This window comes from Pogoniulus pusillus, chromosome 29, assembly GCF_015220805.1.
Source record: "Pogoniulus pusillus isolate bPogPus1 chromosome 29, bPogPus1.pri, whole genome shotgun sequence".
NCBI lineage: Eukaryota > Metazoa > Chordata > Aves > Piciformes > Lybiidae > Pogoniulus > Pogoniulus pusillus.
In genome coordinates this window covers 17,673,914-17,687,516 of record NC_087292.1, presented here as the reverse complement: position 1 = coordinate 17,687,516, position 13,603 = coordinate 17,673,914, and the positions used below count along the sequence as shown (strand labels likewise).

Here is a 13,603-nt window from a genome sequence, read left to right as displayed (position 1 = left end):
GGCACAGCTGGTCCCAGTCCCTCCCCTCCCTCCGGCACCAGCCGCGGCGATTAAAGAGAACTCTTCTCTTGGCACAGCCCTGGCCCGCAGCTGGCAGGGAGCGAGCTGCCCGGGCTGGGCTCCAGCGTGGTGCCACAAGCCCTCTGGCCAGCCTGGGCACGACCCGGGGGTCCGCGGCCCAAAGCCCACGGAACTGTCGCGGGTGGAAGAGACCTCAAAGCTGCGGGAGCCCAGCCCTGAGCATGCCGCAGGTGAGTCCCCTCCCAGCCCCCCGCGGCGGCTGCGCCTGAGCCACCCCCACCGGGGCCTCAAAACTGCAGCGGCACCGACACGGTGGTGCAGTGAGGGTGGGATGGCAGACCCGGTGCTGTGCCATGCTGGGGGCACAGCCAGGCTGGGGGGTTCCCCGGGCTGGGCAGACTGTTGGCACCTGGGAAGGGTCCCAGGGTGGGCAGGACAGGATGGGCTGGGCTGGCTGCTGGAAGTCAGGAAGGGTCCTAGGGTGGGCAGAATGGGGTGGGCTGGCTGCTGGCACCTGGGAAGGGTCCCAGGGTGGGCAGGATGGGGTGAGCTGGCACTTGGGTGGCAGGCACAGAGGGGTTCTGCTGTGGTGGGTGCCGCCGATGGCACCTGGCTGCTCCTCCCGGGCAGAGGAACAGCTTCATTCTAACAGAGGCCAGGACGAAGCTGACTCCTGCTTTCCTTTCAGCCTGCCTGCTCCCGGCAGGGGTGAACCCAGCCTGGGCTGCTGCTGCTGCTGCCTCCGGAGCTGACCAGCCCAGAGCCCGTGCCCGCAGGTGCCCCTGGGCAGCAGCAGGGTGCTCCTTGCCAGGCTGCTCTGCGGGATGACACCGAGCTGCGGGACAATGGCAATGCTTCGCTGGCACCACCCCGGCAAGGGGCACAGCCTGTGGCGAGAGGCACAGCAGGGAGCAGTGCAGGGGCCCCGAGTGCCATGGAGGTGCTGCTGGCTGCCAGGTGCCAGCTGCAGCAGGCGCTGAAGGCAGGGCAGAGCTGGGCAGGGCGCAGCTGATGGATGAGTTCCATCAGGTGCTACAACAATCCAGAACATTCTGCAGCAGCCCCCGGGGTGCTCTGCAGATCAAAGGTGCTATTTCACCGTCCTGCTCTGCCACCTTCCCCTGGCAGCTCAGCCCTGAGGGGCTCCTTCGGACAAAGCCCAGCCCAGAGCTCAGCACTCAACAGCGAGGGGCAGGGGAGACCCCCCCGGAAAGGGCAAGAGCCGAACTGCAGCCCTGCCCTGCCTGCCGAGGAGCTGCTGCCTGCAGAAGCCACCAGAAGCAAGCCTGAAAACAGCAGGGGAGGCAATGCCAGCCCCAGGGCAGGGGGTGGGTACCACCAGCAGCCCCCTCGGGCCCGCAGCTGAGACGCATTGCATGCCCACCCAGGGCCCCAGCAGCGAGGCACAAACCTGCTCCACCTAACAGTCACTTTATTGCTTTGGTTTTGTCCTCCTGAGCCTCCCAGCCTGGGTCTGGCCTCTTGCTCCAGCTGCACAGCTCTCCCCCAGGTGCCAGCCTGCTGCCAGCAGTGGCTCGGGGTGAAGGTGGCATCCAGCAGGCAGCATGGTCTGGCAGCAGCAGCTGGGGCTGGTCCTTGGGGCTGGAGCAGCAAAGCCTCTCCCAGGGGAGCAGAGAGCCCTTGCTGTGCCCTGGGGGGCAGAGGAGCCCTTGGGCAGGGGCAGAGCCCAGGGCCCACTGCCCTCTCTGCATGGTGCTGAGCCTGCCCAAGCAAAGCATGGCACTGCTGTGGCACCACCCAATGGCACTGCCTTCAGGACTGGACTGTGAGTGAGCCTGCCCAGGCTGTACTTGGGCACGGGGAGGGAGCTGCTCCCCTGAGCTGCCCTTGGGAACGAGCCATAAGTGCCCTGAGTGCTGCACTGCAGGGCTGGCACCTCCTCTGGAGGAGCTGTGGGGAGGCCTGGGCAGCCTGGAGGGCAGCCTGAGCGAACTGCAGAGCCAGAGCCCTGCAGGAGGACACTGCCCTCGACGGTGGCACTGAGGTGGCACTCACTGGCACTGCTCTTTACTGGTCCTGAAAAGGGCTTTGGTGCCCCCCCAGACTGGCTTCCCTCCAGCAGCAGGTGCAGGGAGGGCCCAGCCAGGAGGAGCTGGGGTGATGCTCTCACCTCATCCTCAGACCCCCAGACTTCTGCCCAGGGCCGGGTGCCTTGACTGGGCAGCTCATGCCTTGCCCCCGGCAGGATTAGTGGCCCGAGGGCATTTCCCAGGGCAGCTCCGCCCTGGGGGGTTCCTTTTGCCCCTGCCAGCTGACCTGCAGGTGTCTCAAGGAGGAGAAGGCTCCTGCGTGCCCAGCCCTGCTGCCCTGCCCTCCTGCTGGCCCAGCCTCTCCAGCAGGAGCTGCACGTTGTGGGTGAACTCGTCCCGTGGCCTGCCCATGCCAGGCAGCCGCAGCGGGCGCAGGCTGGCATGGGGCGGCTGGAACCGCTGGGGGCAGCACACCTCGGTCAGCAGCAGCCAGGTGCTGTCAGGGTCCATCTGCATCAGGTGAAGGAAGACACTGGAAAACAGCAGAAGGAAAGGCAAGAGGCTAAGGGAGGGCTGGTGATGGTGCCCACCAGCGTCACTGCCAGCAGCTCTGCACAGCTCCCCCACGGCCATGGGTACTCCACCACTGCCCTGGGCAGCCTGGGCCTGCCCTTGGCAACCCTCTCGGGTAAGAAATTGTTCCTCACCTCCGACCTAAACCTCCCCCGGGGCAGCCTGAGGCCTTTCCCTCTTGTGCTGGTGTTAGGGCACAGCACAGGGCTGGGCAAGAAAGATGCCCTGGGAGGTAAACCCAGGAGCTGGGAACTCCACTCCCTGCCTCCTGCAGCACACAGCTCTGCCTCCTGGGAGCTGAGGGAGCAGCCCCAGCTCCCCTGCCCCCCCTCCTCAGCTCCCCTGCCCCCCCTCCTCAGCTCCCCTGCCCTGGGGGAGGCCTGCTGGTGCCCGGAGAGCTGCCAGCCTCTTGTGCCCACAATGGCTCTGTGCCCACTGCCTGAGAACCTGAAGTGCTCTGCAGCTGAGGAACTTCCACACTGCCCAACTAACTCCGGGGTAGTTTCCAAGCAACCTGTTTCCATGGCAAGGAGCCCCGGGGCCAGCCCAGCTTTGTTTGCTGCTGTGATTCTCTCTCTCTCTAACCTCACTGTTTGGTGGTGTTTGGCCACGTGCAGGTGGTTGGCTTAATGTGGTCGAGCCCAGGCTGTGGGTGCCAGCTGCCAGTAATGCCCAGGCTAGCAAGGATGCTGCAGGACTGACTTTGGGCTCTCCAAAGGTGCAGAGCTGCAGTGCAGCTTGTTCCAGCTGTGCTCAGCGACCTCCTGTGCCAGCACAGAGCAGGCTGTGGCTGCTCTCTTTGCCCTTTACCCAAGCTTTCAGCAAAGCCAGAGGCTGGCAGGAGGGCACAGCTCATACAGTTCAACAAGGCTAAGGGCAAGGTCCTGCAGCTGGCTTGGGGCAACCTCAAGCACAAAGCCAGGCTGGGTGAGGAGTGGCTGAGAGCAGCCCTGAGGAGAAGGCCTTGGGGCTGTCAGCTGGTGACAAAGTGCCCAGCAGCCAGCACTGGGTACAGCCCAGAGCCAGCTGTGTGCTGGCTGCAGCCAGAGCAGGGAGAGCAGCAGCACAGGGAGGGGATCCTGCCCCTCACCTCTGCTCAGACCTCGCTGCAGCACTGTGGTGGGACCCTGGCACAGGTAGAGAGTGGTGAGAGCCTGGCACAGGTTCCCCAGGGGGGTTGTGGAGCACAGGAGCATCCAATGTGATCAAAGATCCCAAAGATCACCTTCTGTGCTTCTGTGCTCCACAACCCCCCTGGAGGTGTTCAGGACCAGGCTGGATGAGGCCTTGAGCACCCTGAGCTGGCAGGAGGTGCTGGCAGCTGCCTCCCTCCACTGAAAAGCTGCTCAGGGATGATGCAGCTTAACCCACCCTTGGGCATCCACATCCCAGCTTTGCCCCCCTGCTCCTCAGGTGTTTCAGGTCTCTTTCCCCACCGTGGTTTATTTGCCAAGGCACCCCCCCAGTGCTCCTTGGCTCCCCTAAACTCCTCTGCAGTAGCTCGGAGGTGGTTTGGGGGCTTTGGCTAATGTTCCTGCCCTGGAATACTCCCAGCAGCCCTCTTATCCCAAAGCCTATTGTCCTTTCCCTCTCCTCCCCAGCCATGCTGGAGCTCTTTCAGTCCCCAGCATCTATTTCTGTGCCTGTTGAGCATTGCACAAAGCTGCAGCTCCAGAATTCACTCACTCCCACTGCTTCAGCTAATAAAACTACAGGGTCCCATAAATGGGATTAAGCAACCTCCTTGGGGCATGACAGCATCCCTGGATGGCAGCCAAAATGCCTTCTTTTTTTGTTCCTCCCTCCCCTCTTCTCCTCCTCTTTGCTTTATTTGTGGCTCCAGAACCACAGCCAAAACAAATTCCTGCTTAGCCCTTCAGGTGCCTGCAGGAGCCTCAGGGCAGGGAGCTGGGGCTGGCTCTGGGAGATGACCTTGTTCTTGGCAGCTCACAACTCATGAGCTGAGGCTGAGCAGAGGCCACTCACTGCCAGCTGAGTCCCAGCAGCCTCTTCCCCTGCTGTGATTCCTACAGTCAGGAAGCTGAGCTGCGTGCTGCTGGGGCTGTGCAGGCTGGAGCAGAGGAGGCTCCCAGGTGACCTTCTTGTGGCCTTCCAGGATCTGAAGTGGGCTACAAAAAAGCTGGGGAGGGACTTCTGAGGCTGTCAGGGAGTGACAGGAGTGGGGGGAATGGAGCAAAGCTGGAGGTGAGGAGAGTGAGGCTGGAGGCGAGGAGGAAGTTGTTGAGCAGGAGAGTGGTGAGAGCCTGGCAGGGGTTGCCCAGGGAGGTGGTTGAGGCCCCATGGCTGGAGGTGTTTGAGGCCAGGCTGGCTGAGGCTGTGTGCAGCCTGCTCTAGGGTAGGGTGTCCCTGGGCATGGCAGGGGGGTTGGGACTGGCTGCTCCTTGTGCTCCCTTCCAACCCTGCCTGATTCTGTGATTCAGTTCTGCTCTGTCTGCAGAGTTGTTTGATGGAGCAGGCTGTGGCATTGCCCTTGCCCAGATGGGACCAGGGCAGTGGTTTGGAATGAGAGCAGAGCAGCTTGAGAGTGGAGGGGAGGAACAAGTTGTGCAGCAGGAGGCTGCTGGAGCACTGCAGCAGGTTGCCCAGGGAGGGAGCTGAGGCCTCCTGGCTGGAGCTGCTCCAGGTGAGGCTGCAGAAGGCTGTGAGCAAGCTGCTGTAGGGGAGGATGTCCCTGCTGAGTGCAGGGGTGGCACTGGGAGGCCTCTGGAGGTCCCTCCCAACCTAAACATTCCAGGATCCTGTGACTCCTATGTCCTGATCTGAGCAACTCTGAGCCATGCAGGCTCCGGGAGCAGGGATCAGACAGGGCTGAACTTAACCCCAAGCCCTCAGAGCAGCACTGCTGCCACCTGCACAGCTGCCAGGAGGGCAGCAGGATGTGCCCCCCCTTGCGTGCAGCAGAGCTGCAGAGCCTCTGCTCTGCTCAGTGCAGTGTGGGGGGCAGGGGGAAGCAGTGGGATGTGGCATTTTTCTCCCCTTAAAATAGAACAGAAATAAGAGGCAGGAGGCAAAAGAGAGTTCCTTGGCCTGGCCTTTGCTGCCCTTTCCCTCCAGCAGCAGCCAGGCTGCCTCACAATGCAGCTGGGGAGGACCCCAGCACAGCCCAGGCCGGGCTCAGCCCTTCCCCCAGCCCTGCCGGGGAGAGGAGGGGGGCTGGGGCTGGGAACTGTGCAGCTTTCAGGCTGCTTTGTTACCGAGTTAAAAGCTCAGGCTCTAAATACTCAGCCGAACCCTGGCGGTTGTGCTTTCCACTCCAGCTGCTCGCCCAGGGCAAGGCTCTATTGTGCCCGGGGGCTGCCTGCCCGCAGCCCAGAGCCCCTCTGCCGAGCGCTGCCGCTGCCTGCTGCGAGGCCATCAATGCCAGGGAGGTAAAAATAAACTCCCTGCCCCTCGCTGCGGAGAGACAAACAAAGGCAGGGCTGCAGCTTCCCACAGCTCAGCCTCCAGAGCTGCTGCCCAGCCACACAAAGCCCTTCCTGCGCCCCGGGAGCCTGTGCTGGGGCAGCTCTGCCCTCTCCTAACCTCGCAGTGCTCCTGCTCCATGCAGGGAGGGCAAGGCTGGCACGCAGAGGGGCTGGGGGGGCTTTACCCCCACCTCCAGCAGGGCCAGGGGCTCCTGGTTTGCTTTACTGCCTCTCCATGCCTCTGGCCCTGTTTCCAGGTGACAACAGGTGGCAGCAGCAGGAGCACCGAGCAGCAAAGTGCCTGTCACACACTTCAGAGAGCTGCTGGGCGCTCACCTGAACCGTTTGTGCTCTTCTAAACACCCCCAGCCTCCCTGCAGCAAGGCTGGTGCCAAGGCTGACAGCTTCCCAAACAAACTCCAGGGCACCTGGCACAGCCTGGGCTGCCGTGAGCCAGGAGCCTGGGCACACGGTAAGAGGAGTAAATCCCCCAGGCTGCAGGAGGCATGAAGTGAGGAACCACCTGGGGATGGCTGGCACAGCCCCTGGCACAGCTGGTCTCCCCTCAACAGTTCTGTGCCACCAGCAGCCCCAAGGCTTCTGGCAGAGGAGGATGGAGACAAAGCAAAAGCAGCACAAGCTGAGTGCCCAACACACTGCGAGGGGCCAGGGGCAGCTGTGGCCTGTGGTAAGTACCCACCTCTGCCCCTCCATTGGCCTCCCCTCTCCCTCCCTCATTAGCCCCCTCCTTAACCCCCTCTTTGGGCTCCAGACACCTGAGCAGACCCCGAGGCTCACTCCCACGGCGGACTCCCCGCACAGGACTCTTCCTGCAAGGGGAGGCTGCCGAAGGGCTCACCACGTCCCCCCTGACCCCCCCTTTGCACTCCTGCACCTAAGAGCAGTTACCTGTGGGCAGCCTCTTGCAGCCTGCTGGGCTGCCTGGCACTGAGGTAGGGCAGGCAGGCATCTGCCACTTTACTCAGGTCACTCTCGCCTGCAGAAACGGAACAGAAAAGCAGGGTAGGAGGTGACCTACTGAGAGCTGCTGCCCAGCAGGGGCAGCTCTAAATTGGCAGCAAGAGGCTTCTGAGCCTCTGAAGTGCCTGACCCAGAGCCCTTCTGACCTCACCTCTTAAGCCTCTTGCTGCCAAGGCAGGGAAGCAATCAAGGGCAGAGAGGGGAGGGCAGCTTGCCAGCAGCCTCCTCCCTCGTCAAAGCAGCTCCAGAAAGCTAAGCCAGGACTTCAGAGCTCATTCAGCACAGGGCTGTGGTGTGCTGCACTGAAAGGGGCACCCAGAGAGGGGCCCCAAATGCAACCAGTCAGGCTGGCTTCAAGTCTTAACTGGGCTCCAGTTCTTCAGCTCATGAAGAGCAAAGCATGGCCCAAGGAGCACTCCAGGGGCTCCACTTTGCTCCCACTCCTCATGTGTGGGGCAGGGCAGCAGCCAGATTCTGCTGGGTGCTGAGCAGCTTCTCTCCCGTTGTCTCCTGGGGAGCACAGACCTGCCAACTTCCCTCTGCAGAGCTCTGAGAGCACAGCTGGAGGTGCAGCAGCAGCTGGAGGGGGTGAGGCTGGCACAAAGCAGGACCCCAGTGCCATGGGGCAGAAGCCCAGCAGCCAGCACAGGCCTGGGCAGGTGAGCTGAGGGCAGAAGGGCCAAGTCCCTGCTACTCACCCAGGTCTAGCTTCTCACACAGGGGGCCCAGCCCCTGCAGCACTGCCAGCTGCAGCTTGAAGGCCAGGGTGTGGCTGTAGACAGGCCCAGCTCGGGCACTGGCTGGGGCCTGGCTGAGGAGGGAGCTGACCAGCTTGGGCAGGACATCCTTGGAGAACCTCTGCCTCAGGAAGTCCCCACACTTGTCTGCCAGGGTGCACAGCACCTAGAGGAGAGACATGGCTCATGGAGCAGAGGGGCACCAGCAGGGGCACAGACTGCAGCCCAGAAGGCTCCAGCTGAGCAGGAGAAGAAGCTTGCTTGGTGTGAGGGTGCAGAGCCCTGGGGCAGGTTGCCCAGAGAGGTTGTGGAGTCTCCTTTTGTGCAGAACTTCATAGAGTCAACCAGGCTGGAAGAGAGCTCCAAGCTCCCCCAAGCCAACCTAGCACCCAGCCCTGCCCAACCAACCAGACCATGGCACTAAGTGCCCCAGCCAGGCTTGGCTGCAACACCTCCAGCCATGGCCACTCCACCACCTCCCTGGGCAGCCCATTCCAGTGCCAATCACTCTCTCTGCCAGGAACTCCTTCCTAACATCCAGTCTGAACCTGCCCTGGCACAGCTTGAGCCTGGGTCCCCTTCTTCTGTCCCTGGCTGCCTGGCAGCAGAGCCCAACCCCACCTGGCTACAGCCTCCCTGCAGGCAGCTGCAGGCAGCAATGAGCTCTGCCCTGAGCCTCCTCTGCTGCAGGCTGCACCCCCCCAGCTCCCTCAGCCTCTCCTCACAAGGCTGTGCTCCAGGCCCCTCCCCAGCCTTGCTGCCCTTCTCTGGGCACAGCACTCCAGGGGTGGCCTGAGCAGTGCTGAGCACAGGGCAGTAACCTCCCAACCACCCTGGGCACTGTGACGCTGGGCAAGCTGCTGCCTTCCAGACCATGCCTCAAGCCCACTCCACAAGCTCGGTGCCACAGCCATGCCCCAGCCCCCTGCCTGCTCTGCAGCAGCATGCAGGCTGTGGGCAGGGTGGGTGCTGTACCTTGAAGGCCCTGAGCACTGCCCGGGGGTCGTCGGCCAGCAGGCGGGGCAGGAGCGCAGGCCATGCCCGGTGAGCCAGGGGCAGCAGGTGGGTGCCATGGGGATGCAGCACGGTCACACACAGCTCCAGCACCTCCAGCACCTGGGTGAGAAGGGCAGGGAGAGAGGTTTCAGAGCTCTGCAGCACCAGGCACTCGGGGGCAGCCCCAGCGCCGCAGCAGGAGAAAGGGAGGGTTGGTACCAAAGTGGGTGGGGGTGCCCCAGCAGGGAGCACAGGAAGGGGCATCCCTGCACAGCCAGGCTGGCACCAGGGCATGGTGCCCTGCCCCTTGAGCTGCAGGAGGAGCTGAGCAGGGCTGTGGCAGTGCTGGAGCTCAGAATCTGGGTTATGCCTTGGCACTGCAGCTGGGCAGGAGCCACCTTCAAAGGCTGCTCTTAATTAACGACCCCAGGCGGAGCTCTGCTTCTTGCCAGCCTCTCCCAGGCTGCAGCAGGCTGTGTGCTAGGCTGGGGAAGGGGGATGGGAGGAAGACTCTGCTGAGGCACACAACTGAGCACCCCAGGAGGGTGCCTGAAGGGAAGCCTTAAGGGCCTGCCCTGCCTGGCTGCTGTCCCCCAGGCTTCTCCTGGGAACCCTTCTCCTGCAGGGTCTGTGTGGGCCAAGCAGAGGGCAGAGCTAACCCTGCCCCAATAGGAGGCTCCACAAGCATGCAGCAGATGCTGCTGGACCCCCCCCCCCCGCCAGCTGCCCCTGCCCCCTCCAGTCCCCAACCTTCAGCCGCAGGTGGAGGCTCTGGTGGGACAGCAGATGGCTGCACCTCTCCATCACAGCTTTGGCCAGCTGGGCATGGCTTGGCAGAGGAGCCTCTCCCTCGGTGGCAGAGCTGCTCAGCTGAGGGGCAGCCAGTGGGGGAGCCTCATCTGGAAGACAAAGACATTGTTGAAGCCATGAAGGTGACCTGGGAGTTCTGGGAGATCACAACCCCCCCCCAACTGCTCTGCAAGCTGCCAGGGGAGGCTTTGGCAGTTTTGGAGCCCAGTGCCTGAGCTCTGGGAGTGAAGTGCCAGCTGGGAAAGGTTTGCTCTCTGCCCTGCTCCCGGCAGGGGGGCTGACATTTGCAGCCTTCCTCACCACGGACTCCCTGCCCCCTGGTGGGTGTTAAAAGTGAGCAGGCTGCGTGTTTAAAGAGGAAGCCTTTTAAAGGTCAGGACTGCAGCACAGCCCAGCAAAGGTACAGAGTTCCCTGGGTGAAGGTCTGCCAAGGCCAAAGCAGAAGAAACTGGTGGCACCACTAGGGCAGGAGACAGTGGCACAGGGATTGCCAAGGGAGGGAAAGAGGCAGCCTTGGGCCCTGACCCCAGACGATGTGGCCGAGGGGAGGACAACCACAGCATGCTTGTGGCTTGGAGCCCCAGAAGCCTTCACCTGCCCTAAGGGGAACACAGCAACAGCACCCAGCAGCATCCTGCATCAGCTGTGGCCAGCTCAGAGCAACCCTGAGGCTGGCAGCAGGGTGCTGGGCTGCAGCCTGCTCCCACCTGACAGAAGCAGAGCTGAGAGGGCAGCATCCTGCTGCACACTGAACACCCCCCAGCACACGGACACTGACCTGCCTCCTCATCCTCTGTGTCAGGAAGATCTCCCTCTGCCACCTGCTTCTGTCTGATGTAGTCCAGGAAGAACTGCTCCAGCTCCTGTCCTGTCACCAGCTGCTGCCCCTGGGACTCAGCTCTGCTCTGGCTCTCCTCAGCCCAGCCACGGCCACGCTCCTCACCGCAGCAGGGGCCAAACCAGCAGGCTGCAAAGGAGGCACCAACAGGTCCCTGAGGTCCCCTCCTCTGGGCACAGCTGCCACAGGACCCCTGACAGGCAAAGAGGACACTCGAGACTCCTGGGACTGAGCTACAGCAGCAGGCACCTGCTGCCAGAGCAGGGTGCCCTCCTGGTGGCATGAGGAGGTCAAACCCAGGTGCCAAAGGGCACAGAGAACCACAGAATGGGTTAGGTTGGAAGGGAGCTCAAAGCTCAGCCAGCCCCAACTCCCCCCACAGGCAGGGACACCTGCCACTAGAACAGGCTGCTCAAGGCCTCATCCAGCCTGGCCTTGGACACCTCCAGGGAGGGAGCAGCCACAGCCTCCCTGTGTAACCTGCTCCAGGTGCTCCTGCAGAGCCCTTCTGGGAACACTAAGTCCAGTCCTGCACCCCTGGTGCAGAGGGACAGCCTTTGGTGACCTGTGCTGGCCACCCAGCAGAGCCAAGCTGCTGCCACCACACCACCTGCACCCCCCCCGGGGGGAGCCCGCAGGTCAGCCAGCAGTGCCCCGCGGCTGCAGCGGGCACAGCAACCCTGCCTCAGATACCTAAAGCTGCCATCAGCGAGTGCAGCACGCCGAGGAAGGTGGAGGCCTGGTGGGCGTAGGAGTGGTCCAGGGCGGCCAGCGCCTCCTGCAGCACATCCTCCAGCAGCGGCAGGGAGCTGGCGTCCGACAGGCTGAGCATGGTGCCCAGCACCCGCGCGGCGCGGGGCCGCTGTGCCGCCTGGCGCAGCCCCAGGGCGATGCCATCTGCCAGGTAGTCTGCGTTGTCAGCCAGCAGCGCCCGCGCCGAGGGGTACCCGCAGGCCTGGCAGACGTCCCGCAGCGCGCCCAGCGCCGCCTCGCTGACCAGCGGGCTCCCGTCCCCGGCCTTCTCCAGCAGCGGGCACAGCGCCGAGCGCAGCAGCGGGCGGAAGGCGGCGCCCAGCGCCGTGGCACAGCACCCCATGCCCTCCAGCTGCACGCACAGCTGCCAGGCGTTGCTGTGCGCCGCTCGGGCCGCGGCGGGCGGCTGCGGCAGGACCGCGCTGCTGTGCCCACCCGCCGGACGGGCAGCGGGCGCCGAGCGCTGCGCGGGCTCCTCGGGGCCCGTTTCCTCCCCGTCCAGGCCGGTGGGCAGGTCCCAGTTGGCCTGGTCTGTGTACTCGTCCAGGATGGACACGACGCAGCCTGTCAGCTCCTCCGCGTCCGGGGGCGCTTCCCTCCGCTGCAGCACCTCCACGCCCAGCCCGGCCGCTCCCGTCACCAGCTCGTTCAGCACCATGGCTGCCTGCTTGCGGTACAGCCCCGACTCGCCGTACAGCCCCATGAAGTGGTCCACCAGCAGGTAGAGGTTGCCATGGTAGCCGAGCAGGCGGCAGACCTGCTGCAGCAGCTGCGCCACCTTCTCCTCCGCGAAGAAGCGGAACTGCTTCTGCCGGGCCCTGCCCGCCCGCAGCCCCTGCCGCTCCTCCACCACCTTCACGGGGCTCACGTCCAGCTCCAGCACCTGCACCAGCGCCTTGCCCAGCCGCTGCAGGTGGCACCTGGACTTGAGGACGGTGTCCACCTTGGGGCCCAGCAGCTTCAGGTAGCCCAGCAAGAGGCTGAGCGTGGAAACCTTGCCCCTGTCGTCCTGCGAGCTCATCAGGCGAGGCAGGGCCGTGGCCAGGGAGTGCAGGTTCTCGGCCAGGACGTCAGCAAGAGCCCTGCTCCGGGCCACCCCCCCCGGCTCGGCCATGCCCCGCAGCACCTGCTGGCTCCTGCTCTGCACCTGGCTGTCGTCGTCGCTCAGCAGCCCGACCAAGGCCTTCAGAAGGTGACCGAAGGAGTCCACCAGCGACTGGCTGCAGGTCCTCAGCAGGTGCTGCACCAGTTCCACCAGCTCCAGCCTCACCTTCCAGTGGGGGTGAACTGAAGAGAACTCAACCACCTTCTGCAGCAGGAGCGAGAGCTTGGCAGCAGTGCTCTGACTCCACTCGGGTCCCCTGTGGACCATCAGCTCTGCTACTCTGCACTGCTCTGCTGGCAGCTCTGCCTTGCTCCGTGGCACCCTGGCGAGCTGGGCATCGGCCATCACCGAGCCAAGGGTCAGGTACAGGAGCCTGATGGCACAAACAGCAGGTTTGTGGCCCTGTTTGGTGTCCCCAGTGATCACCCGAGCCAAAGCGAGGGACATGCCGGGCAGGAAGGAGGCAAACAAATCCCCGCAGTGCTGCTGCTCCTCCTCGGCCAGGGGCCGGTGCTGCTGGCAGCCACACTGCAGCACCACCACCTGCAGGCACCCCAGAGCCGAGACCTTGATCTGCTTCGCCTTCTCCTGCTCTGCCAGGCCCAGCAGCAAGGACACAGCAAAGCCCAGGAGGGGCAGGGTGGAAGGTTGGTACAGGGACAGGACGACGTCCCCGCGGGCCGCATGCAGCAGGGTGTGCAGCGCCTGGATCACGGCCAGCTTCAGCTCCTCCGACTGCGGGGCGGCTCTGCCGGCGCCGGGAGGGGGCGAGAGGCAGGAGCAGAGCTCGGAGAACAGCTCCCGCAGCAGCTCCGGCTTCTTCAGGCAGGTGGCCGCCAGCACGGCGGAGATGCACTGCACCAGGCTCTGCGCCAGGCGCTCCTGCTGGGGCCCCGGCAGGCGCAGGGCGAAGCGCAGCGGGAACAGGACATACTCCTGCAGCTCCTGCAGCGCCGGGGCGCTGACCGCCGCCAGCCGCGCCCGCAGCAGCCCCACGTTCTCCAGCGTCTGCGCCCGGGTCAGCTGCACGCACACGGGGCGCAGGGCCCCGAAGGCCTCCTGCGGGGTGTCGAACACGGCCATGCCCGATCGGGGACGGGCAGCCCGGGGCAGGGGCTGCACAGCGCGGGGCGGCCTCACCGGCTGCCCTCGGCGGGTCCGGGCCGGCCTCACCGGCTGCCCTCGGCGGGTCCGGGCCGGCCTCACCGGCTGCCCTCGGCGGGTCCGGGGCGCCCTCACCGGCTGCCCTCGGCGGGTCCGGGCCGGCCTCACCGGCTGCCCTCGGCGGCCTCACGGAGTCCTCTCGGCGGGTCCGGGACCGTGCCCGGGGCTGCCGCGCGCCGATCTGCTCCCGCGGGGGGGGTGGGAGGGAG

General features: G+C 64.6%; 1 protein-coding gene and 1 long non-coding RNA gene across 2 annotated transcripts; one reads left to right on the top strand and one right to left on the bottom strand.

Annotated features, from left to right (window-relative positions):
• Positions 1-82: 82 nt before the first annotated feature.
• On the top strand, positions 83-1,451 carry LOC135188523 (uncharacterized). Its single transcript, XR_010307731.1, has 2 exons — positions 83-251; positions 710-1,451. It is a non-coding gene; the product is annotated as an uncharacterized LOC135188523 (long non-coding RNA).
• TTI1 (TELO2 interacting protein 1) lies at positions 1,437-13,591 on the bottom strand. Its single transcript, XM_064167968.1, has 7 exons — positions 11,066-13,591; positions 10,313-10,501; positions 9,475-9,623; positions 8,704-8,844; positions 7,690-7,894; positions 6,920-7,007; positions 1,437-2,544 (listed from the first exon to the last, which is right to left on the bottom strand). Exons 1-7 carry the CDS (start codon positions 13,311-13,313, stop codon positions 2,310-2,312), a joined length of 3,255 nt encoding a protein of 1,084 aa, XP_064024038.1. The 5' UTR covers positions 13,314-13,591; the 3' UTR covers positions 1,437-2,309.
• Between the last annotated feature and the right edge of the window lie 12 nt (positions 13,592-13,603).

Coding starts and splice junctions, on each gene's coding strand:
- TTI1 (XM_064167968.1), bottom strand. CDS start 13,313: ATGGCCGTGTTCGACACCCCGCAGGAGGCCTTCGGGGCCCTGCGCCCC. Junction 9,624..10,312: donor CACAGAGGATGAGGAGGCAG/GTCAGTGTCCGT, acceptor TTTGTCTTCCAG/ATGAGGCTCCCCCACTGGCT. Junction 7,008..7,689: donor GTGTGAGAAGCTAGACCTGG/GTGAGTAGCAGG, acceptor CCGTTTCTGCAG/GCGAGAGTGACCTGAGTAAA.